The sequence below is a fragment of the Macrobrachium rosenbergii genome, chromosome 13, assembly GCF_040412425.1.
Source record: "Macrobrachium rosenbergii isolate ZJJX-2024 chromosome 13, ASM4041242v1, whole genome shotgun sequence".
NCBI lineage: Eukaryota > Metazoa > Arthropoda > Malacostraca > Decapoda > Palaemonidae > Macrobrachium > Macrobrachium rosenbergii.
In genome coordinates this window covers 24,012,750-24,039,305 of record NC_089753.1, presented here as the reverse complement: position 1 = coordinate 24,039,305, position 26,556 = coordinate 24,012,750, and the positions used below count along the sequence as shown (strand labels likewise).

Below are 26,556 nucleotides of genomic sequence, written 5' to 3'. Positions count from 1 at the left end.
TGCAACAAATAGTGCAGGACACTTCAAACTCGGGAAAATGTGACACACAGCAGAAACACAGATGAGATCAACTCTTGCAAACATACACGCAGCCAGAGCTACACATGCCCCTGCAGACGAAACTGCAACACAGCCAAACCTGCCAACCAGGAGCCATGAATCTAGCAAAGTAGACGAAGCTGGCACTGCTGAACATCGCACTCATACTCCACCCTGTAGGTCCTGAGTCCCAGGACCCAATGCCATTATGGACTCCTGAATCTGGCACAAACGTCCTCCATGCTGTCAAATATCGACCAGGTCTCCACATTCTCACTGACTCGGTTAAAGTCCCCCCATGCTGCTTAAGACTGCTCAGGTCTCCGTACCAATACTGACTAGACTCAAGACATCCCCAATGCTGCTTAGGACTGCTCAGGTCTCCGTCCCAATGCTGAGTGCCGTAGTCAGAAAAGAGCGTCAATTGTTACCTCACCTGCACAACTTGAAACGGAAAATAAAAACAAGATGTGAATCGACCTTCACTGGGAAACAACCGGAAAAGAACCACTCCGATCGTCCCCGGAAAGAAACAAGGTGGTAAAACTCCTTACAATAAAGAAAAGAGAACAGCCCCAGAAGCACTGCTGCCTGCTGTTTTTATGGAGAGGGACTCCCTTTCCACACAATGACATCTCCCCAAATTCATCTTCTACATAGGTAACTCTCCCATTTATAGGTAAAGTGAGAACGAATTTGCATTTGTTTCACCTATTTACTTTATATTCTCTTTTGTATAATTGCTGCATGCTAGGCTTGTTAAATTTGTTAAAATGATTTCATCAGTTGCATTTCTGGATGAGATTAATCTAGTTATTATACCTTATGGGAAAAATTCACTGGGTGAATGGAAAACTTTCTGGAACAGACTATGACTTTACATTCATCAAAGATACAAGTTTATTGGCTTTGATAACAATTCAGTCACTTTTGGCAATGATATTGCACCTGGAAAAACTAATACAAAATAAAATTTCTTTTCATTCCCAGTCTCTTTCAGAGTTCCCTTGCAGATGGCCTTGAACTTTTGAAATTGCATTTTACAGATACAGAAAGTACTGCACTTTGGTCTGCACCAGTGACTTTAAGGGCAAAATAAAATATCGAATAAAAAATACTATATTTTTATTCACAAAGTAAAAAATAATTTTTCTTTACTTATCTTTTGGCAGAACAAAAGCGTAGATAGGTTTTTGAGATTTTTCAGGCTTCAACTGCAACCCTGTAGGCAGTTTTTGACGTTACTTGGCTGTCAAAAATTTCTAAACAAAAACTTCTGTAAAGAAAAGTGGAGTAATTTTTTACCCCCAAAATCATACTCCAATTTTAAAAAATATTATGGGGTAGCAAATATCAATGATTCTTCATGAAATTTTACATGAATATGCTATAACGATCTAAAAACCATGAGTAGCATAAAAATTATTTGAAATCATAAGTTGGCCCAAAAGTATTTTTTACAGCATCAACCCCTCAGGGTGTCAAATGTTTTCTTTGAAACATTTGTAAAGAAAGGCTAAAATCTAAAATGTTAGTGAAATCAACCACGGTTAAATCTACCAGTATAATAGGCAAATCATAAGTTTTGGACATTTACCATAATGCGCTGCAGTTGAGGCAGAAATTTAAGTGATGGCGTAGGCATACTGGCTTCTGGCACCGAAGGTATATGATGCAGATCCTACTCGTCAGTCCTGGGACAGATGTATCAACACTGAAATTTCTCTTCCATTGTGGCATTTTATTCTGACCCTTGTGGTTTCTTAATACAACTGGTTGCCACAAGAGTGGCACTGACGTCATGTCAAAGCAAATGTTTTTGCTGTAGTCTCATCACGGCCCAAGGGGAACAAAATTCCTCTGCCAAATTTAAGCCAAACTGCCTCCACGATGTTTATTTGCTGCCTGACTTGGAGAAGACAACAATATATGCATTGTTGAACACCAAGTTCACAATGCCATAAAAGACGCAGTGGCCATCAACTGCTTTGTACTGCTGGTTCAGGGTGTCAACTCCCTTTTGTTCCGCTGTAGAACATCTATACTTGAGTCTTATTCTTTTAATGACGGTGGGATTATGACAGATTGTTGACAAGACCTGGAGCCTATTTGTCTTGCTGGCACAATGGCAGAGCAACATAGCCTTTGCTTCATAGTTGTAGGCTGCGACAGAGTCCCCAACATCCATCTTGAAATACAGCAAGTACTGTATGGAGGAAGGTAAGGTTTGCTCCTAATAGTCCCCACCAAATGTAAGTCAGCTTTCTGAAGCGTCAAAGCTAGAGGCAATGATGTGAACCTATTATCCATCGTGACAAAACAGCCTTGACAGCCATAGGGCTCTGTGAGCTTCAAGGTGAAGTACTCTTCCATCGTTAGTGACTTCTTAAGGTTCATGGTGTCCTTTCCCAGGTAAGGAATCGCACTGCAAATGTAAAATCTGTCAGCACCATAGGCCACCACAATCTCAATACTATACCTGAAATGAAAAAAAAAATCAGCTATTACAAATAAAAAAGTAATTACTTATCACACAAAAACTAACCCTACATTACACAAAAAAATCCTATCTTCAAACCACAAAAAGTAATCAGTCATCACCTAAAAATCATTGTCACAAAAAAGTAATCACTTGTCACACTAAAACAAAGTAAAAGTATACCTAACCTATAGTAGTGGTTAATCATCAACCTATGGTAGCACCAACTGGAAATAAAGCACTTCAAGGCTTAAGTAAAGGAAGTAATTATCACATGTCTCTAAATAAAGGTATGCTAACAAAAATTCAAGATTACTCTCAACACAATAAAAATTTTATAAAATTTACTTCACTAGTTTATTGGGGATGTATATCCTAAAGATGCAGTGGCCCCTGAAGGCGAGGAGTTGCCCGTTATTAGTGAGGTGTGGTCCAGGCCTGCAATTAGCAACGCAGTGCCCTATCATTGCATCCCATAGGACACAAATATGGGTAAACTGATCTGTTTTCCTTTGCTCCCATCTAATGGCAGAATTGTCGAAACGAAGGGCCCTCACAATGAGGGAAAATCGACGTTCAGACACTGTTCTCCTGTAGATAGGGGCGATCTGAACTTGCGACCATATCTCCACCACTGGAGATAATTGGGATCCCAAGGGAGGCCTTCAACTCCATGAGTTCAAGATCCCTCAAGGTGTTCTTGGTCTTGTCCTTGAACTTCTCCCACAAAATCTTCATCTTGTCGTTTGTATAGGCACAAATGGCAGTCAACATAATGTTGTTCAGGAAGAGGGACAGGACTCCAGCAGGAGTCTTGGCACCTTTTGTGATCACTGTGGGAGCACCTTCCTCTACAGCAGTCTTCAGAATCTTTGGCAGCGTTAGGTTCGGGTCCCTGTGTCACAAAGGTCTATCCTTGGCCCATGCTGCTTCCAAGTCAAGTTTCTTGATGGGGAGTCCTACTGAAGGAGACAAATGTACTCCCCTCCTCTTCCCACCAAGTAATTCTGATGGGCTGAGAGCAAGGTCTTCATCCTCAGGAAACTTGGAAGGATTTGGGGATGAGGTAGGACTCAACGAAGGAACCACATATGGATGTGGGAGAAGTTGCAAGGGGGTTGAGTAAGGCACTGACCATGTCCCTTGCTTTATCTACAGACAATGTTATAAGGCCTGGGAGTGGTGAAGTCCCCCCCTGAAGATGTGGAGGCCTGTGGTGAGGTAAGACTGTCAGAAGTGAGGGGTCCAAGTTTGAAAGGATCGTAAATGAGAGCCTCCTCAACTCTGTCAGTCTCCTTTGCTTCCTAGAGCTCCTCATAGTCATCATGGACTTCATTCACTTCAGGAACAGTCACTGGTTTCCTCCACATTGCTGCAAAGGTCATCCTCAGCAAGTATCTGCTCCAAAGGCTCTTCATCCCTAACAGAATGCGAGGCCAAGTTAAAATCTGTAAAAAAAAGAGAGAAATTGTTCTTGTTGGAGCATGTGGCATCACTTGCCATATTAGCATGTTCCAGCTTGAAGATACACCATTTGGCTACATTGTGTGAATATTATCAAAATATCTCTAATAGTTGTCTCTGAAATTACATACATGAAAACACCACAAAAGCAAATTTCAGTATGTAAAAATTATGAGGAATGTAATATAAAATTTAGGCCAAAGGCCAAGTGCTGGGACCTAAGAGGTTACTCAGCACTGAAAGGGAAATTGGGAGTAAAATGATTTTAAAGGTGTAACAGGAGGAAAACCTCACAAATCCACTATGAAACAACTATTAGAAGGTGGAAATTAAGATGGAAAAAAAGGGAATATGAACGGAGGTATAGTACTGCAAAAGGAATGAAAGAGGTTGCAGCTAGGGGGCTGAAGGGATGCTGGAAAGAGCCTCAGTCATGCCTACTGTGCACTGTGTGAGGTGCACTGGTGGCAATAAACCCCCTACAACCCCCTACAGGGACAAAATGATGAGGTTGCAAAATTATGAGGGAACAGCAGGTACATGTCTACACATCTGCTCTCCGTCGAAGTATTCATAAAACTGTTACAGTTTAGCTTTTACCACCTGCTGTGGATCTACAACTGCCATACCTTACCAGATAAATGTTAAGGATTACATGTCAGGATATTATGAGAAATGAATGATATTATAAGGATTATTACAGAGGTTCCATAAGCAGATAATTAATGATAAAGGGGAGATGGAGAACGATGTATATGTCAGTTTGGGTCCTCTGGTTTTCAAAAGAGTTGGAAGAACCAGTCCGACATGGATGAGAAAAATTAAATGGGAGGCTGGAGATGAATGCAGATTCATGGAAGTGAACGCAAAGAAAAGACATGGTGGCCAAACTTCATAGTGGCCCTTTGCATCACACAATGGTACAGGAGATAGTGACGATAAGCCTTTTCCACAAGACAGTTCTAGAATCTCTTGTTTTTATTAAAAATTATCCCAAATACATAAAAAAGTTAATGAGCCATACTTGCTCAAGGTGAATTACATGAGTCAAAGTATGGAGGAGAATTTTGCCTCAGGAATTGGACTCTCTCCAGAGTTTGTTGTTTGTAGTTTGCACTGCTATTCTAGTAATGATTGTTTTTATATCTTTTCCAAGTCTGTACAAGGGAGAGCTGGATTCAGGAAGGGTCACACTTGGGTGTACGACTTGTTTTATTCTAAAGCTGTTGCAGAGGCATACTCCCTCATGAAAAGGATCAAAATAAAGTGCGAATGCTTCCTTACCTAGCCCTGAAGCTTATCCAACCTTAACCTCTCCCAAACTTATGTAGTAGCATGGGAAAACAGTGAATGGTCCTTGACACCCTTGACCAGTCTATTAGAGGTAAGACCTCTGCCAGGTGAGCAAGTCTGTGAGTGGTCATCAACTACCCACAGGCCATGGAGAGCACACTTGTTCACAAAAATGTGAGTGAGGGCTACCCATGATCATGCCAAAACCTTCCTAGAAAAGAAAACTTCTGCAGGATAAAAAGGAGGGAAGGGGGGAGGGGGATGGGACTGCATGGGCTGTGTCACTGCTCTGGACACTTGACCTGCTCCCAAGGAAATGGGTGTGAGGGTAAAATGAACACTTGTATATTCAAGTCTGGCATACTCATGCTAGTCCTACAAGCCAAAAATGCTATATCAGTAGTATGGGTACCCTGGTTAGCTTGGTTAGATGATTACTCCTGGGTTCCAGTGAACTCTGGGGTAATGGTTGTACCCATGCATGAAGCCGCAGGTGCAGCAGTACTCACAGTACCATCAACACGAGCCACGTGAAGAGCTAAAGATAGAAGTGGTGAATTATTCGTGGGAAACTCACCCATTTGCAGATTTTTTCGTAGAGCAATATTCTGTATTTTCAAGACTAAATACTGAACTGTATCTACATATACATTTTATGATAATGATTTACAATACTAATTTTCAAATATTAATGTTAAGTTCAATAAGATCAAATCATAACAATAATAATTCTCTCCCTCTCTTACTGAGATGTATGTTTATTTGTTTTGTATGATAAATAAATGATTTACTAATTTTCAAATATTAATATTAATGTAAACAGCAATAATATCAATTCATTAAAGAAAATATTACAGTGAATCAGTAAGATTTTAGTTTATAAATTAATATATTATGTAAAACTTTAAAGGAATACCCCTAATCTTCTGCTGTACGACTTGGAGAGAGGGGGGAGGGTGAACCTGTCAGATATGTCAGGCAACCTGACAGGAAGGGTTGGGTGGTCAGTGCTGCCGGCTTAGTGATTAAATACAACTACGAAGGATACACCGAAAAATCTCTCTCTCTCAAGAAAAGATATAATTTTTATGGTGTGTTTATTTGTTTTGTATGATAAATAAATGATTTACCTAATAATAAGTACCATTTTCCAAATACTAAGATTAATAATAATAATAATAATAATAATAATAATAATAGGTTTTATTAAAAATGATGGGTGTATTATGCAAATTTATCTTATACAGTGTCTTTTCTATTTTCCTTATGATTCACTTTTCGGGCTCAGCAATGTTAGTCAGCAACTGGCTGATATTCATATTGGAAAAAGGATAGTGTGTGGAATGCAGGAAGTCTTTTATTGAAATATTCAATCAGAAATCCTTCATCGTCTGGATTCAGCACCAACCAAGACCCCCCTATAAATACCGACCCAAGGGCCTTGTTTCTCCAGATCTTCTTCAACCACGTCTAGAGGATGACCAACGTGCTGGTCGAAACATGTCGACGGTACTTGAAATAGAACCTGAATCCAGACAATGAAGGATTTCCGATTGAATACTTCAATAAAAGACTTCCCGCATTCCACACACTATCCTTTTTCCAATATGAATATCGGCCAGTTGCTGACTAACATTGTTGAGTAGTTTTCCAACTTTTGGGCTGAAATTTGTTGTTCTATTTCCACAGTTAGAAACCTTGACCAACTTCCACTCCCAAAGAGGGAGCCAAAGTGAGTCAAAGTTGGGTCAAGATGATATTTACTTTTTCTGGTGGTTTATATGGCATTAAAGATTTAATACCACCTTGCTGTTGATTAACTGGGATTTCCTGGGGTTAGTCCATTGTCATGCCAGAATTGGTAGGGAGGTCTGGCTGATTCCCCATACCACGAAGAAATAAATTTCGTCTAGGATGAGGTCCCTCTCACCAGGGAGGTCCAACTGGGGGAGGAGGAATACTGTTACCCACAGTGGTAACTGTCCTGGGATCCTCACCTGTATATACACCATACCCACAGTGCCTTAAGGGTTGTCAGTCTGTTGAGGTCGGACCCAGCACTGAGGGCATGGCTTGATATAAATATTTCTCCTCGCTTGACCACATCAGGTACTCTAATTTTACAAGCGAAGCGGGATGCCGTCCAACTCCACCCTCCATCAAGTTAAAAGAGCAGTGAATACAGTAATCCAATACCATGCCAAGGTCATCAATGAAAGAGGAAGAAGGGAAGTGGAAAATTTATAGGAGGAGGAGTAAAGGAATTATAGGTCCCAATGTTCAGTTGAATCTACAGCAGAGAGAGTAGGCGTAAAAGAGCATCCTCTCCCTGCAGTGGATACCTAAGTCCCCCACCTCATCAAGGGGTTGGGGTCAGGGGGAAGTATGTAGTTAACTACCGACTACGGGTGGGAGTCCTGCCCACCCAGTTGGTACGCATTCACTTTGCCTTTTGGCCCAGGGAGCAGAATGAGGGCTGGCTTGAGGTAGGCAGTAAGTGTAAAGACCTCAGGTTTGTATAGTTAGAAAAAAAAATACAAATTATTTTCAAAATGTCATTTGTTCCTACACAATACACAAACCATAAGTCTTTACATGAGAAAGACTTCCTTCCTTGGTGGGAGGATTCTGAGTAAGCTTCTGAACTGACTGGTCGTTCACCTCAACTGGGCCTCCTTCCTGGTCAAGTAAGAGCAAAGCAAGGAGACCATGCCTCTGATATGTTGAACAAAAGTGTGAATAATCATATGTTCAACTGTCAGGCCTCTGGACCTTTTGAACTAATGTGTGTGTGTGTGTGTGTGTGTGTAAACAACAATGCTTCAAAAAAGGCTTGTCTGAACCCAGAGTGTTGGAGACAATAAAACTAGGAATAACCAAAAGGTTTGTCATATCATCAGCCACTCTCTCCCCTTGCTAGAGAGAGGGGAGGAATTGCATCGCTTAATCTATCTCAGATCACAGACAGGGTACTCAGCTATGTAGGTTCACCTACATGGCCCGCCTGACCAGCATGTAATACTCGCCTCTCTCTGGGAGAGGATTGGGAGGATTGGAAAGATAAAAAAAAAAAGAGAAGGGAGGGGGGCCAGTTGCCCCCCCCTCACATTTTCTCTTTGCCACTGAATACCATAGACGGGTTGCAAAATGTCCACCATGGAAGCTGGGCGAGCTACATAACTTGTTGAGCAGCCACCACAGGACCCAGGGAAAGAATTCCCAGTGCCTATGAGCAATGTCTTGAAGGTAGAGAGATGTAAGAGTGTACAGCCAAGACCACTTTCTGTCCTAATACAGTACCTGTAAAACCGACAAGTTCTTCCAGAGTGCAAGGGACAGACCAATGTCCCTATCTTCGTCAACCAACTGTGTGGACTCGCTGCCGGGCCATGTGGACTCGATGCAGGCCAAGTGGAACCTACAGACCTGCAGACAACTGTGCAGACATGCTGCCGGCCACACAGACTCCTGCGGAATCTCAGACTCCCTCGGACTCGCAGCCAACCATTTGGACTCTAAGAGGGCTCACAGACAAGTGCTCAGACTCACCACCAGCCACAGGGACACCCGCAGACTTGCAGACAACTGTGCAAATTCGTTGCTGACCACCGGGACTTCTGCAGACTTGCCGCTGGCCATTCGGAATCGTTCGGACTTGCAGACACCTGTATGTACTCTCCGTTAGCAGAAACTCACCGACTAACGGGCAAAAACGAATATCTGGGCACACGTAGCCTAAGCTTGCAAATCAGCTCATAAAAACCAGAAAAAACTGGCTCTGACATAACAGTGGCACAGTCAAAACAAACTTGGACTATCAGTGATAAAGGGGAGAACTAGTACGAACACTGAACCTTGACAGCCTAGCTACAGACTCAGGGCTGCTAGCGATGGCTGCAGGTGTGACACCTTGTGACCACAGCGGCACTCACAACGGATCGCAATCAGTTACCATACTCGGACAAATCACTAGAATAAGCATGGGACAACAGAGTCACACACAAGATCTAGACCTATAATAAGTGTCCTATGTGATCGTGATCTAACTCTGTTCATGGAGGACTGAAAGCAAAGGCAGGAGACAGAGGACACAGTCCTAGAACAACCTTGGATGTTAGGTCTCGTCTGCAAACACACAGGACTACCAGGCCTGTCGGCAGGTGGAGCTGATGGGACAGGACAAGGCTTCATCTGTTGAGTAGCCAAAGGAACAAGGGGACACTGTCCCTGCAAGAATACACTGGACACATACGATGTCAACGAATCAAACAGTCACACAAAATTTAATTCTAGATTTAACCAAATCAATCTAATTGCACTGAATCTAGCCTACTACCCTGAACTGATATTTGGGCATAAAAGGATCTATATCTACTAAAGAAGAAACTATAAACTTATCTCTATCTTCTTGACCAGGTGTTATTTCTAAAGAAAACCTAGATTCAAGAATGATCTGTCTATCCTAAGTCTATCTTTCCCTTCTAATTCTGCAATTTATTCTCTCAATCTCTCCCAAAGACCAATCCTTGCAATGATCACGAAGGTTGACAGAATCGCAAATCACCTCTCGATGGTCCATGCAAGTTCATGCATATGTGCGTCAATTACTCAATCTGGTCTTGCAACTTACCTTACAAAATCTAACAGATTTCAGTAGGGAAGATATAGAAGAAACCATATTGCCAAATACAGACCAAAATCTATATGACCCAATTGTTAACCCGGAAAACAAACAAAAAATGTAGGGCACTTGTCTACATGTCTGGTCGCATTCACCGACAAGAGAAGACTGATCATTAACCGTAACATTCGCTGTGTTACCCGACCCCCAATAGTTGGGGGAGTAACTATTGGGAGCGGTCACTCAATAATGACTGTCTCAATTTTAACACCTGTCGAACCTGCGCCCAGTAGCCACAGATAAAGCTAATGATGGAAGGTAAGTGTCACCTAAAAAATTAGAGTATGCAATAAATACAGTAAAAATACTACTGTAAATTTTTTTTATAAAATTATAAATATAAAAATTTATAAAAATGCAAAAATAGTGAGGAATTCCTTACCTGGGTTAGGAGAAAGCCTCATGTTTGGTAGGTGATGAAAAATTCTTCTTGAATTACCAAGAAGTAAAGGGGGTTAGGGTTGGGCACGATGAAGCTCACTGCTAGAATGATGATAAAAATGATAGAGTATGCAATAAATATCAATATTACAGTACAGTACACTTTATATAACATTTATAAAACAATTTATATAAATAAAAAAAAGTGAAGAATTCCTTACCTAGGTTAGGAATGACAGATGGTGTTGGAGACTGGACAGTTTGTTTCTTCTCCTCCTCCTCCTCTAAAGTCTCCCTATAAAAAGTGAGCGTATCCATGACCCCTCTACGTATCTTGATGTACCTTTCCATGTTGGGGTCCACAGCCTCAAATAATGCCATCGCTTTCTCTAAATGGAAAAAAGCTTCTGACAAGCCCTTAGCACTTAACAACCTGGGTTCTGGGACTGGTGCCTCTTCCTCCTCCTCGATCATCTGCCTCTCCAGGTGAATGAGGTCCTCTTCAGATAACTCCTCTCCATGTGATTCCAGCAGCTCGTTGACATCATCAGCATCCACCTCCAAATGTAGCAACTTACTTATTCCAACAATGCTGTTGGTGACACTTTCAAGTGTTTCTAACTCCTCAAATCCAATAAAGTTATTCACAAACTGCGGACACAGTTTCTTCCAGGCCCCATTCATATTGGTCTGCTTTATCTCGTCCCAAGCACCTGCTATGTTCGTAACAGCTTCTAAAATGTTGTAGGACTTCCAAAATTCCTTGAAAGTCAATTCCTTATCTCTTTCAATGGCCTTGAAGGCACTGTTTATCGTCCTTTGGAGGTAGTAGGCTTTGAAGGAGGCAATGACACCCTGGTCCACTGGCTGCAAAATGGATGTAGTATTTGGGGGAAGGTAAACTACCTTCACATTAGGATGCACGTAATTCAATTGTGAAGGATGTCCAGGGGCTTTATCCAACACAAGCAAAACCTTAAAGGGCAGATTCTTCTTAATACAATATTCTTTCACTGCTGGCACAAAGTGATTAGTAAACCAGTCTTCAAAGATATGAAGTGTAACCCAAGCCTTCTGATTTGACTTCCAAATGACAGGAGTTGGCTCTTGAGAATTCCCCTGAATGCCACTGGATTCTCAGCCAAATACACTAACAAGGGCTTAAGCTTCAAGTCGCCACTTGCATTGCCCCCAAGAAGTAAAGTCAGTCTCTCCTTACTGACTTTATGGCCTGGTGCTGACTTCTCCTCCTTGGAGATGTACGTACGACTAGGCATACGCTTCCAAAACAAGCCTGTCTCATCCACATTAAACACTTGCTCGGGTAAGTATCCCCCCTCCCTAATTATCTCAGTCAACCCAATACGAAAAATTTTTGCTGCTTTCTCATCAGCACTAGCAGTTTTGCTTGGCACCTTAAGATTATGCAAATTAGCACGAACCTTAAACATATTAAACCACCATTTACTCGCCACAAAATATTCACTTGCACTCTCTCCCCACCTTTCACTTTTCAATGCCTGATATAACCTTCTAGCCTTCTCTTGAATCACAACAAGGCTCACTGGAATTCGCCGCTGGTTCTGGTCTTTGAGCCAGATCAACAATAATCTTTCTATCTCAGCAATGTGCTGCTTCGTTATCACGGCCACTTTCATAGGAGCAGCACTTTTGGCCTGTTCAAGGATATATTTCTTATTCCTTACTGTGTCACCAACTGTCCAACTGCTAATGCCCAGCGCACGACTGATTTCGGCAAAGGTTTCCCCATTTTCTGAACGCTTCACCACGTCCAATTTCACATCCAATGGGATGACTTTCCATTTCTTTGATGCACGGCCATCAGCAGAATCAGCCTTACGTTTTGGAGCCATATCTTCTCTATTGGATGGCTCCTCCACTGGTTCAATTGGCTCTTCATTTATATCAATTTCCTCACTTTTCACGGAACCATCACACCCATTTCCAAGTCCTTCCTTAACCTCTGCAAAAATAGGAAATAAAGGTGAGAGGAAAATAAAACAAGCATTAATGCTCTGACACAGATAAAAAAAACTAGATACCAAGATTCATGTTATGGTGCAGTTTGAGGATATTACAAATGAAGTTACAGATGAATCTCGAAGATTAATATGTATGGATAACGGGATTGATTGATTGATTACAGCTACTAAAATAGCATCACAACAACTAGGTTATCAATGCCATAATAAATTAAAATAGGAAACTTAAAACAAAATTTGAATATAGTTTCATATGACAAATATCTAAAAACATCTATATATATATATATATATATATATATATATATATATATATATATATATATATATATATATACAGGCAGTCCCCATTACATTCGATGGATGTGCCGTTCTGACACCACGTAAATGCAGAAAATCATCGTAAAACCTTACTTTTAATCCCCTGGGTGTCTTGAAAATTATGTAACCTGCATTTCTATTGAGTTTTTCATTAAAAAATACCCCAAATTTTGACCATTCTGCCATTTTGGAGCAATATTTCTTTTGTCGGATCGGCATCGTAAACCTGGAAAATGCCTTGTAACCTGGGAAATAATTTTTGATGAATATATTTGAAAAGCACCATAAACTTGGAATGTCGTGAGCTGAGCCCACTGTAACCTGGGTACTGCCTGTATAATCATATCTATTCACAGATACTACCTACTGTATACACACACACATACTGCATATGTATACAACGTAAAATCTATTGAGGAGGCCCGCCTCACTTACAAAGATGCACAACTGCTCTATATTACAATCCATCCTAGACCTCTTAACGACCTCTCAATTGTTCCATTTCCTGCTGAATCCCCTTCTGCCAAAATGCTCTCCAAATTCCAGGCAAACCAAAAAACAAGGACCGATCACCTGAATCGCCAGAAGGTTCGAGTAACGGGAACCACGTATCTTGGACCCAAGCCAAAAAAAAAAAAAGAACGAAAGGTATAATAGGAGGAGGTCAGAGGTTAAAGGAGGCAGATTTGGGCAGACCTCTATCAAAAGCAGACTCCGTGCTGCTTGCCGAGCGGCTTACAGCCAGCCCCCTTCCACAGAGATCCTCTCTGTCCTTTGCTGACAGAATCAGTCGCATCAGTGCCAACCATTGATGCCCCTATTAACAAAGATTCCACCTGGCTCTACATTCAAGACTCCTTGTTCTAGGAATTCAGGTATTGTGTGGTACTGTTAAGTTATTTCAGCAATAGCTTCTCTAACTGTACTTCCCACTGCTCATGTCTTCCCTTGCAATCCTCTTAAAGGTCTTAACAAATTGGTGTTAATATCACTTGTGTTAAATTGCTCGTAAGTCTCCCAGTTTGCAGTATATTATATTTTGAATGACTTCTCTCTCAGCCTTCAGCACTCTAAAGTAAATTTTTCCCATTGCTGTAACAACCCAAATTGATCATGTGCATTTTATATATTGCAGAATAGGTGTATGTACTGCTGTGTCACCCTACTGTCCCACGGTGCCTCCCCTTTCATTAATCAACCTTGACAAGATTTCCTCAATCCACTGTGAGGCAAAGTACGAGTAAGATAAGCAGATGACAGATTACTGATTTATTTACAAAACTTTCTCACGGGTCAACAGCTCGTGGGAACCGTAGTGTAGCTCCCGACCTCTTTAACCAGCAAATGGGATAAAGAGTTGGAGGAAAAGAAGCTGGTCTATTGAAATAAGGTCTCTCGCTGCCTGATTGTACGCTGCTGCCTGCGCCCTCGCGAAATTTTAGAATATTTTATAAATACTGTCATATCGGTATTGATTTATTACCCCATTGCAAAATCAAATTATCATAAGGTGAACTATCATAACTCGAGCACTACCTGAATATTTTAACAGTTTTATCACAAAAAGTGCATTTACTCACAAAAAGGAGATGAAAATACAGTAATTAATGAATGTTTCTCAGTGAAAAATACCGTGAATGGGTGGACTTTCAGCAAATAATGCGTATGTATGTTCCATAGAGAAATCAGCGAATAGGTGAGTCCGCAAATCATGAGACCGCGAATATGGGGGTTTCCTGTATACTGTACTCTAAATTCATGTATCATATTATACAAACATCAACATTAACGAATACGCATCTTTTCCATGGATCTTTTAAAATGTTATGCCTTAATTCACTGTATCCAATAACAGTGTATATATTCTTATACTGCTTTTGTGTTATAAATTGCAATCATAGCAATCAATGTTTTGGTTTGGAAATCGTTTAAGCAGTGTTTATTTGGCCGTATTTAATTCAGTTCAGAGTGCTTTTCTTGCTTCTAGTTAGCATAAATGAATCTCTAGATACTTTATTTACATGGGGCGAGGTCATTTTTCGTTATACGAAGTGTTTTTAAGTCGAAATATAACTTAAATATGTCTCGTTATGAAATTAATTTTGCTATTTTTTTTCGTTAATAGGTGAGCTGATGATGTTGGCCGTTTGTGGGCATTCATTTGTGTAAAAAAAATCAAGATTCTGTTCGCTATTTTCACTTGATTTCATCATAACGCGAGCTTTACATGTTTATCATTTTTCAGCGTAAAAATAGCAGTAATGTGTTCTTTCAAACCCAGTAGTTTTGATTAAAATACTTTCTCTCCAATTTTGATTACAGCCAAGTTTCATCTATGTTGCTGATGCATGATAATTTATAGCCATTAGCAGCTTGAACATTGCTTTCTTAGCTTCAGCTACAACTTGTGGCTTAAATTTAGCAATACATTTCTTTGTTGATCTTTTATCCATACAAAATAAGGGTATAACGTAAAAATATGTCAGACCTATTCTACTTAACGTCATTTGTACTATAACCTATGGTAATTATCTATTACCGTAGATGGTTGAAACACAAGCAAAACAGCTGTTGTTATCCGATTCGGTGATATGCATAACAGTTTCTCAGTCAATTGTTTATTGCTGTACACATTTACGTAAGAGCATAACGTTACTAACAAAACTTATATCATTCTAAGAGCATAACGTTACTAACAAAACTTATATCATTCTCTTTTACTTTTTTAACTAGAAGATGGGATAAAGAGATGGAGGAAAAGAAGTTGGTCTATTGTAATTTGGTCTCTCTCGCTGCCTCATTGTACGCTGCTGTCTGTGCCCTCGTGAAATTTAAAAATATTTTATAAATATTGTCGTATCGGTATTAATTGCTTACACCATTGCAAAATTTAATTATCGTACGGTGAATTATCGAAACTCGAGCATTACCTGAGTATTTTAATAGTTTTATCACAAAAAGTGCATTTAGTCAAGAAAATGAGATGAAAATACAGTAATTAGTGAATATTTCTTAGTGAATACAGTAAATGGGGCGGATTTTCAGCGAATATTGCGACATATAATGTATGTTCCATAGAGGAACTGTGAATCATGAGACTAGAGAATATGGGGGATTACTATATATACATATTTTATATATACTGTATATATATATATATATATATATATATATATATATATATATATATATATATATATATATATATATATATATATATATATATACATACAGTATATATATATATAAAGATAAAATCCACGAAGGAAAGGGAAACACTGGAGTGCTGAGAGGCCCTTTGACTGTCTGTCGTCCATTACCTATATTTATCATGTTCCATATTTTTGTGATTCAGTTACATACACACACACACACACACACACACACATATATATATATATATATATATATATATATATATATATATATATATATATATATATATATATATATATATATATATATATATATATATATATATATATATATATAATAATGTCAGTGTAATATATATATATAAAATATACAGGCAATCCTCGAATTATATATCTAACCCAAAACACCTTAGAGAATAGATTTCTTGGAATAAGTCTAGACTCAAAGATAATTTTTAGCGATACAGTCCACAGAAAAAATTTGTGAATTGGTGAAAGTTCCCACGTAAAAGTGAAAGATATGTTCCACAAAAATCTGTGATAAAGTGGGAGAGCGCTGTAGTCCATGGCTGAGTTTGCATGGCCGTGACAATTCCTCATGGCTGGGAGTTCAGCCACGGCTGTCCTCTCCGCTGACGGAATGTTCTCATGATCGGGACCGTTACTCTCAGATGACAACTAGTCCACGGCTGTGTTCATGTGGCCATGACCATTCTCCACGGCCACAAGTTCTGCTATCCTCTCCGTTGACGAACATTCTCATGATCAAGACCGTTCCTCTCAGAAGACAAGTAGTCCAAGGTCACGTTTGTGCGGCCGTGGCCATTCTCCATGGCTGCGAATTCAGCCACAGCTGTCCTCTCCTCTGACGGAATGTTATCATGATAGTAGTCCATGGTTGTGTTTGTGCAGCCGTGACCACTCCACACAAGTCCTGTATGGCTGCCAATTCAGCCATGGTTGTCCTCTCCTTTGATTAGTACTACACACCCTCATTCTTGCAGGTGACACCAATCACCAAGAAGTCCTATGTTGCCATGGGATCAACATGACCGCGTTCGTACGACTGAGACCGTTCATCTTGCAATAGGAGTCCTGCACAGCTGTGAAACCAGTCACAGCCATCCACCCAAGTTGACTCTTCAGTCTCATGGCGGAGGAACCTGCGACAGCCGTCCACCCCAGTCAGTTCTTTGGCCTCACAGCCGCGTAACAAGCCATGGCCATCCCACCCAAGCCAAGTCTTCGGCCTCATGGCTGAGAAACCAGCCATGGTTGTCCTCTCCTGTCAAGTCTGCAGTCTCCAAGTCAGCTTGTTCAGCTTCTAGGCCTGCCTCTCCAGTTCCTTCTACCTTCTGGGGATATACTGTACAGGGAATAGAGGGGACACCACTATCAAGAACAATATATTCCTGAGATATCAGGCGCTGATCGTTCTTATCCTCCCATAGTGAACAAGGATGCAGGGGACACTGCCATTTCAGTTGATACACTGCATTAAGAATCTCGTGGCCAGGATGCAGAAGGTCCTCTCCCTCTCAATGTAGAAAACCAGGAACTTTTGACCATAGATGCTGAAGATGCAGAACTCATTCTGGAGTACAATGAATTAACAGAAGAGACTGTGACTACCCAATCAGATCTTCCTCTGGGTCTTGAAGCCCTTGTAGGACCCAAGAAAGAGACGAAGGCATCGTTGGGGTCGCCATGTTCTGACCATGCTGACTGTGTCCTAGACCAACTCTCTTCAGTCTGACAAATCATTTAGGTTGTCCCCTCCACCTCTTCCATGACATAAACGTTTCTACATTACCCCCAACGTTGCGTTGCAAAAAAAAGCAGGTGGATCCAGACCTAGTTTGTCTCGGCCCTGGTCATTCTTTAGATCAAATCCAGGCGGATGGGTACCTCATTTATGAACCAAGAGTCAGCTTCAATCTGTGGTCAATGAACGACATTGGGCACGATCTCTTCTGCTGCCATGTCTAGTGACAGTGAGGAGAATGCCACCTTTCTTTGACTGTTGCAATCCAGGGGGCAAGACAATTTCATATTTGGCTCACCTAACAGCTAACATGTGGGCTAATTGGATACTGAAAAGAAGAGATGATGCCCTCTCTCAGATCTCCAAGTTTTCTGGCCCTGATTCTACCATGGCACTGACATATGGAACACTCCTTCATTCTTCATCTCTCTTCCCTAAGGACCAAGTCAAGGCTGCGGTGGACAGATGAAGAGCGGATAATAAAGACCATCTGGTCCACCAAGCTGTTAATACATTGGGTCCTTAAATGCCAAGGTAACTCGACTTAGGTCTCTCGCCTTTGCCTAAGAAGCATCAAACCATGATGGGTGCTCATAGGGGACGAGACCCTTCGCTTGCACCTGCAAAGATAACGACTCAGCAGCATCCCTTTCAGCCTCGCTCTTTCAGAGCCAGGAGAGGCGGCAGAGGAAGAGCTAGAGGAGGAAAACACTAAAGGAGGTGACCCTCCCCACTTGCTGCCGTTGGTGGGGGGGGGGGGGTTGCCTGGCGAGCCACAGGGCAACTTGGCAACAGCATGGAGCAGAAGCATGGGTAGTAGATGTTCTACAGGTGGGATATCTACTCCCCTTCAAGTTTCCCTTCCTTTCTCCAACTACCCACTCCATCTCAGAACTTACGTTCAGGGCTCACCAAAGGATATGACTCTCCGAGAAGAAGTGAAGGTAATGATGGAAAAAGCTGTGGAAGTCGTGAAGGATCAATCCCCAGGTTTCTACAACTGGATCTTTCTGGTAGAGAAGGCGTCAGGGGCTTGTAGATCAATCAGACACCTGTCTTACCTGAACCTTTTCATCAGAAAGACTTGGTTCAAGATGGAAACGCCTTGCACAGTTCTAGCAGCCATCAGGAAGTCTGACTTCAAGCTGACGATAGACCTGAAGGATGCATACTTCCAGATTCTGATCCAACAGTCATCTCAAAGTTCCTTTGCTTCATTCTGGGAGAGAGTTTATCAGTGCAAGGTGCTTTGCTTCGGCCTCTCTACTGGCCCACAAGTGTTCATGAGAGTGTTCAACCTAGTTTCGATCTGGGCTCATTCACACGGGATACGCACCTTAAGATACCACGACGACTGGCTGGTCTAGGTGAGTTCTCGGGCAAAGTTGATCCAGGACAGAGACAGTCTTCTTCAATTTTGCCCCAGCTTGGGGATATTGATAAATTTGGAGAAGTCAACCTCACGTCCAGCCAAATAACTGTACCTGGGCATGCTAATACTGTACAGGCAGTCCCCGGTTAACAGTGGACTCAGTTAATGTTGTTTCAGTTTTACAGTGCTTGGCTAACGCCGCTGTCAGCATCGTGAACGCCATTTATTACCATAAAATTACTGTGATGTTCCAGTTAACAGCAATTTTCAGTTAGCGGCGCTCAGTCGAGAACGGAACCCCGCTGCTAACCAAGGACTGCCTTTGACACAGCAGCAGTGAGGATCTTTCCATCAAGTCCATGCATCGACAAGCTCAAGACCATTGTGGAGTCCTTCCTTTCCAGACAAAAACAGCCAGCACGTCAGCGGCAGATAGTTCTAGGTCACCTGTCGTCCTTGGAGAAGCTTGTTCCCCACAGACATCCCCTCCTTCGATCCCTTATATGGAGATTGAAAGAGTTTTGGTCCCCAGCAAAGGATTCTCCCTTCTTCAAGTTCCTCTCTCAAAGGACTTGACATGGTGGCTGGATGACAGGAACCGAACCATAGGAGTGCCCCTTCACACTCCCCCTCCAGAGATTCTTCTGTTCTCAGACATCTCAAATGAGGGTGGGGGGGGCACATAAGGAAGATCTGACCTTGGGTGTGTGGGATCACCTAGACAAATGTCTTCACATCAAAGTCTTGGAAATGAAGGTGGCTTTCTTAACCCTTCAAGAATTTCAGGATCAGATGATGGGACATTCCGTGGTTTTAATGTCTGGAAATACCATGGTGGTGACATATATCAACAAGCAGGGGGACCAGTCTCCCGTCAACTTTACAAATTGACAGTACAACTGCACCAGTGGGCAGTGATTCACTCAATAGATCTTTCAGCCAGATACATTCCAGGCACGGGCAATGAAGTGGCGGACAAGCCGAGTCATCAGGGTCGAAGTTGTTCTATCTGTGGGGAAGGCCAACGATGGATCTGTTTGCGACTCAAGAAACTGGAGGTGTTTTGTTTAAGTCGTTCAGCACAGAACTTCAGAATGACCCTGGTGGCTCCCTTGAGGCCACATGCCGAGTGGTATCCCGACCTGCTGGCCCTGCTGACCGAGACGCCGAGAGATTCCTCCCTGGCACAAACCCCTTTGCCAACTGCACATAGAGAGATTTCACAAGTCTGTAGGGTCCCTATCTCTTCACGGTTGGAGACTATCCAGTAATCTCCTGCAAGTGAGAGGCTTTTCTTGCAGAGCAGCAACACAGATGTCTGGCTATCTCAGGAAATCTTCTACAGCCATGTACCAGGGGAAATGGGCTGTCTACTGTGACTGGTGTTGTCAATGGAGTTTTTCTCTGATTGGAACTTCTATTTAACAAGAAGCTGCCTTCCTCATATTCTCATATAGGGAGGAACTACTTTCTGTGTCAGCCCCATTAAGGGCTGCAGGGTTGCTCTAGGAATAGTTCTACCCCTATAAGGGATAGACCTTTCCTCCTCTTGGGAGATTTCCATGCTTCTCAGAAGTTTTGAGCAGTCCTGTCCCCCAAGAGAACTTAAGCCTCCTAAATGGGATTTGACCATGGTCCTTAGCAGCCTCATTTGTGTGCCATATGAACTTTACAATGTTCATCAGACAGAGATTTGACCCTCAAGACTGTATTCTTACTGACCTTGGCCTCAACAAAAAAAAGTAGGGGAAATTCATGGCCTCTCTTTTGATGTTAAACACTGATGGGGTTGGGGTTCAGTAGCCTTCGAATTTGTCCCAGAATTCGTAGCTAAGACTCAGAATCCTTCAGTTTCCGATGAAAGATTCGAGTCCTTTGCAATCCCCTCACTGAGTGACTCAATAATGATCCGGATGAGTTACTGTTATGTCCTGTTAGGGTATTGTGAAACTACCTAAAAAAGACTTTTTGTTAATACAGGGCAGAACAAGACAGAAGTGTCCAAGAACACCATCTCCTTTCGGATAGGTGAAATAATTAGACGAGCATACAGTACTTCTTCGAATGCGGATACCAATACAGTGCATACAAGAGCTCATGATATTAGGGGCTATGGCCCTTCTATTGCATTCAGGTACTGAAGGCTGGTATGTGGGTTCATCATACAACCTTCACCTCCTCCTACCTATGGGACATTATGGGACGTTGCCCATATGTCCTTGGATACCTTGGGTCTGGTGGCTGCTCAGCAAGTTTGTGTAGTTCATTCAGTGCCCCTAGCAGGACAGGTTGTCTCTAACCTAAGATGTTGGCTGTGAAAGCAAGAGTGAATGTGGTGACTGGCCTCCTTCCTTTTTCTCCTCTTCCAGTGGACAGGAGAGATTTGAGCCATCATTAGCTGGAACTGACTAGATACCAGTGAGTGAGCACCCATTCTATTTTCTATATTATATAACTGATGCATCACGGCATATCCAAGGGACAGAGAGGCGAGGCTCTCCCTACTCTCTCTCCCCCCATTGGCTAATGTACTCCTGCCACAAACCTTGTTCTATTTTTAAACTGGAATCCAGCTGCGCTTGAGATTTATTCCTTATGTAAAGACCTCAGGTTTGTTACTTATGAAAGACACTGATTAAAAATTTGTCATATTAACAACAAACAACACTACAGTTTAATTATATACAACACTGAATGCACGGTACTGAACTGTACACAAAATAAAACCAAACTGCTGCACTGTATATTGTACATAAAATGTATAAGAAAATTAACATTGAAACTCTCTCTCTCTTTCTCTCCCTAGACTTTAATATCTCTTTTATATAGAATAACCCACAAGAAGAAAATGGCAACCAAATGCAAAGCAACATGCTGCCTATGTGTACATAGACACACGCACACATAAATGTGCATACTGTACTGTATACATATGCTGATTTAATAATGAACAAGTAACTACCACTTTGTACTGCATTTTGGTACCTCCACATTACAAATAATAATCAAAATCGCATTCAAATGTGTGCGAATGCTTGCAGGGCTTTTCAAAGATGTATTACAGCAATACAGTACAAAAATTTAAGGAATCTTTACACCATCCATAACAAATTATAAACTGCTAGATTCAGGCTATCGTAAATCCTTGTTTGAAACCTTTGGTAAATGTGCACCACTACATATTTTCACTGATATGTATATTTATTCAATCCCATCAAATTATATTAATTTTATCATGTTCTGTATACTAAGTTACTACTTTAAGTATGTGAATCTTACAGAAACAAAGTGCCACATACCAAGTTCTAGAGAGAGAGAGAGAGAGAGAGAGAGAGAGAGAGAGAGAGAGAGAGAGAGAGAGAGAGAGAGAGAGAGAGAGAGAGGCTCACTATTTTTTTTTTCAAGTTACTCATTGTATACACTATATTTTGATACATACAGTATATGGGAAAAAGGTAGATATGTAATACCCTTTTGAATCACATTTTCAGTTTGAAGTGATTTAGCGTTTACAGTTGTGCAGTACCGACAAGGTAGAGGGAATATGGGTTCATAAATGTTTGTATACCACACCAAGCGATAAACAAAATGATAAAGTGTCACTAATTCTTTTAGCCAAAAACAGTGTTGCCAACTATCAGAGAGCAGTTTTTAAAAATTCTTATGAACTGTGCATATATTGTATATATATTATGGTGCTGGGCCCTCTGGGTAGTATCAAGTTTCAGAAACTGTGAAAAATCATAATCCACATTTTAAAAAATGTATAACTGCTTTTGCACTTACCAGACATATCTTCGATAGGTGCATCTTCATAATCCATTTTGTAGTATTTATCTTCAGCTTCTTGGACTGCAGTGTTGTCTCTGGCATGCTGCCTGTGGCTTGAGTCAAAATCCTTTTCTCCCAAAGACTTTACATCTTTACTTGGTAATGAGTAAGAGCTCAACCCTTTCTGAGAGAGTTCATCCTCCCTTCGAAGTGAATTTCCCCTCCAGTTCTGAATGATGCTCTGGCTCTAGCCCAAGGGCCCCTTCTGGTTCCAACTCTGCACCTGGCTTGTTGTCACGCTCTGCCGTGCACTTAAACTCATCTTCAGGATCTAGCTCATGCACTGCATCAGGATCTTCCTCATCATGGTCGACTCCAGCTCACTGTCTCCGGTATCTTTTGAAAAACAAAGAGAAAATAGGCAAAAGTTCATGAGCACAAAAGATGCTGTTATTCAGGGTGTCAATTACGATACACAACCAAGGAAACAAATACAAATTACCTAACTTTTTTCATGGAAAAGGTAAAGTCTGGAACCAGAAGAGGAGGAAACACTAAACTCTCAGTGGTCTACAAGAGAAGTAAGGCACACATTACCCGAGCAATTTTTCAAAATTTAATGCCTATTCACAAAAATATCAAATTTGAAAAGTAATCTGTACAAGCCCGGAGTTCTTTACATTAGGGATACGCTTGCTTGCGAGCTGGAACAGGTGTTAAAAACTTACTGAAAAGTTATTTAATTATCAAGGGGTAGGGGGAAGCCCTGCCCACCTGTAGGTCTGTACTCCTCTTTACCTTTCAGTCTGGGTGCCAGATGCTATGTAAAGAGCTCCAGGTTTGGATGTTGGGAAAAATACAAATTACTATTAAAAATGACAAATATTTAAAGTAATTTTTATTTTTCCTAACATAAACCCCTGAGGTCTTTACATATAGGAATTAACTTTCAGTGCAAGATGGAACTGGCCGTTCAACTTTAAAAACAAGGTGCATATGGCAATTGCTACTGATGGTAGGGGAGGAATCCTCGCCCACCCAGTCGGTACACATTCACTTCTATGCACTTTACCTTCTAGCCCAGGTAACAGAATGAGGGGTGGTAAGAGATGGGCCCTTAATGTAAAGACCTCAGGTTTGTATGTTAGGAAAAATACAAATTACTTAAAAAATCTGCCATTTGTTCCTACACAACTACAAACCCTCCCTTTTGGAGGGAGGATTCCGTGTAAATCTCTGAATTGACTGGTAGTTCGGCTCATCTGGGTACTCTCTTCCTGGTCATGAAAGAGCAAAGGAAGGAGACCATATCTCTGATCCGTATTGAACAAGAGAGATGTTCAATCGTCAGACTTCTGGGCATTTAAAATTAAAGGAAGGCAGCATCCTTGATTTGAAAAGGTTTGGATGAACCAACAGTGTCGGAAACTATAAAATTAAGAATATCCACCAACTGGTTTGCTCATAGTCAGTCCCTCTCTCCCCTTGCTGGACAGTATGAAGGATTTGCATCTACTAATCTGAATATCATAATTTTTGAAAGTAAATTGTATTTTTCCTAACTATACAAACCTGAGGTCCTTTACATTAGGAATTGCTTTCAGCGTAGGCTGGAAACGGCCGTTAAACTCTTGAGCAAGGTGGTTAGGCAGTAACTACCGCCAGGTAGGTGGGAATACCCGCATGCCCGGATGTAAACATTCCAGTTTGCCTTTCGGTCCAGTTTCAGATTGACATGTAAAGGACCTCAAGTTTGTATAGTTAGAAAATATACAATTTACTTTCAAAAACTGTGATTTGTTCTGACACGATATACAAACCATCAGTCCTTTACATTAGGAAGACTCACTGGTTGGAGGGAGGAATCTGAGTGAGTCTCCTGAACTGACTGAGTTCTGCACGCCTGGGCTGCTCCTCCTGGTTGAAAGAGCAAGGAGTACCATGCCTCTGACATATGATCGGAGTGTAGAACTGCAAGATCAAATGTCAGATACTGGACCTTTTCACAAGCGAGGAAACATAACTCCTACAAAATAGCTGGAAGGATCCAGAGTCGGAGGCAGTACGGAAAAGCCGAGATAGGGTTCCCTTATTGCCAGTCTCTCCTTCCTCCCCTTGCTACAGGAAGGAGTGGAATTGCTTCTATGATTCTATAAGAAAAATAGAAAGGGTGCTGGATGTGGAGTCTTTTATTAGATTTCTCTTATAAATTCTTTCCCATAAAGGACACCCACGAGAATTACTTGTTCGGTCACAGTTGGGACGTGATGTCACTTTCAAATCGTAACTTGCCTATGAGGGCTGCTATCCTCTGCCCTGCCATTTTACATTTGGATTCGGTTCTATGGCTTGCATTGTTGTGGTTGAGATTGAATGGTGGGCTTCTTGTGACTTTAGTAACAATACATGGCACATGATTTACTGCCCTCCAGGTCAGATTAGGTTGGGTCTTGATCTGCTTGTCGTCTCAGTGTTCTGTGCTTGTTGTGGTCGAGGCCTACCTAACCTCACCACCCTTCAATTTTCCAATCTTCTTCGCTTAGGTTAAGTTCCTTTGTGAAAACCTCACTGCACCTCTCTTCACCTAGCATAAGGTCTTCTACTGGTAAATTTTTAGAAAGAGGAACCAGCCCAAAATGACATGAAAATATGTTTTTCATGATTTTGATGTGTTTTGCCACCTTCCAAATTAACGGTTTTCGACTTTATCGGAGCACCTATGATTTCCGGCCCACTCGATGACCGAAATCGCGAAGAACACCAAAACCAACATGTTGTCTGTTTATGTGTGCTGTCAGTAGGCCGTGGCGGCTCATCCGTGATATTTAAAGATTCTTGGCAAGCACGACATGTTGGTTTTGGTGTTCTTCCATTGATTTCGGTCGGCGGTGAATGGGCCCAGGAAACTGTAGGTGCCTGAGTAAAGTCTAAAACCTTACGGAGGAAAGGAAGGGTGATATTTAGTAAAACACATCAAAAATCTTAGGAAAAACATATTTTCATGTCATTTTGGCCAGTCCCTCTAAAATAATACCTTCTACTCATTTCACCTCCTCCTGAGGTTCTGGTAGTGAATATTACTTTTTCCTTCCTTCCCTCTTGCCTGGTCCTGAGCTTCTCTAACTTCTTGAATGGTTTCCCTAGTGATGCTGCTGCTGTTGAGAATCTTTTCTCTAACTTCTTCGGCAAGGGTCTCTTTGACGGCCTTAATTGTTGCTTCTACTTGTTCTAGCTTACTGTTAAGAGTCAGATTCTCCTCCTCGAGTTCCTATTCTCCCTATCTGGCTGGTCATGACTCTTTCTACACCCTACACGATACCAATTATTTAATCTACCACAAAGGTATTTCATGTTGATTTCAGGAAACTTTACTTTATTTCAATAGTCATAGAATCTATTTCATGGCAATCGTTTATGCATTCGGAGGGATGACAAATTAAAGGTACAGTACGATAGGCTATATGAGTCATACAGGATATAATTTGTTGATAATTTTCTTAAGGGCAAAGAAAACTGCGTTGACGAACTGCAACGACCCTGGCTCAGGACGCTGAAGGTTCATATTAGCCTGGTGTAGGCACAACCAAGTGTCAAGGTTCAAAAGGGAACAATGAAACCGATTTCTTCCCACCTGTCAAATGTCGAATTCTCTGGTTGAACACACAAGTGATATAGACCGTTAGTTCACATAATGATGGCCGCAGAAATCTGATAGGACAAATTCATTCGTTCGGTTCTATACTGAGTGACATACGGAGTGACATTCGGGTGTTATCACTACACAGCAGCGCGTGGGACTAAAGTTTTGTTTACAGTCGACCCAACCTGGACT

General features: G+C 41.4%; 1 protein-coding gene across 4 annotated transcripts; it reads right to left on the bottom strand.

The window, feature by feature from the left end:
• Positions 1-1,147: 1,147 nt before the first annotated feature.
• On the bottom strand, positions 1,148-26,556 carry LOC136845035 (tigger transposable element-derived protein 1-like). Of its 4 annotated transcripts, none has more exons than XM_067114742.1 (6): positions 26,356-26,556; positions 22,740-23,120; positions 10,559-12,321; positions 10,339-10,439; positions 1,637-2,518; positions 1,148-1,315 (listed from the first exon to the last, which is right to left on the bottom strand). In XM_067114742.1, the coding sequence occupies exons 2-3, from the start codon at positions 22,774-22,776 to the stop codon at positions 11,348-11,350; spliced, it is 1,011 nt and encodes a 336-aa protein (XP_066970843.1). In that variant the 5' UTR covers positions 22,777-23,120; positions 26,356-26,556; the 3' UTR covers positions 1,148-1,315; positions 1,637-2,518; positions 10,339-10,439; positions 10,559-11,347. The 4 variants fall into 4 exon arrangements, with proteins under 4 accessions (XP_066970843.1, XP_066970845.1, XP_066970842.1 ...); XM_067114744.1 differs by having other exon boundaries at positions 1,148-1,261; positions 10,339-10,436; positions 26,356-26,523; XM_067114741.1 differs by having other exon boundaries at positions 1,148-2,518.

Excerpts from the sequence above, each read along its gene's own strand:
- LOC136845035 (XM_067114741.1), bottom strand. The coding sequence starts at position 22,776 with ATGGATTATGAAGATGCACCTATCGAAGATATGTCTG. Across the intron at positions 12,322-22,739 it reads ACCTATCGAAGATATGTCTG|AGGTTAAGGAAGGACTTGGA; the intron begins GTAAGTGCAAAA and ends CTATTTTTGCAG.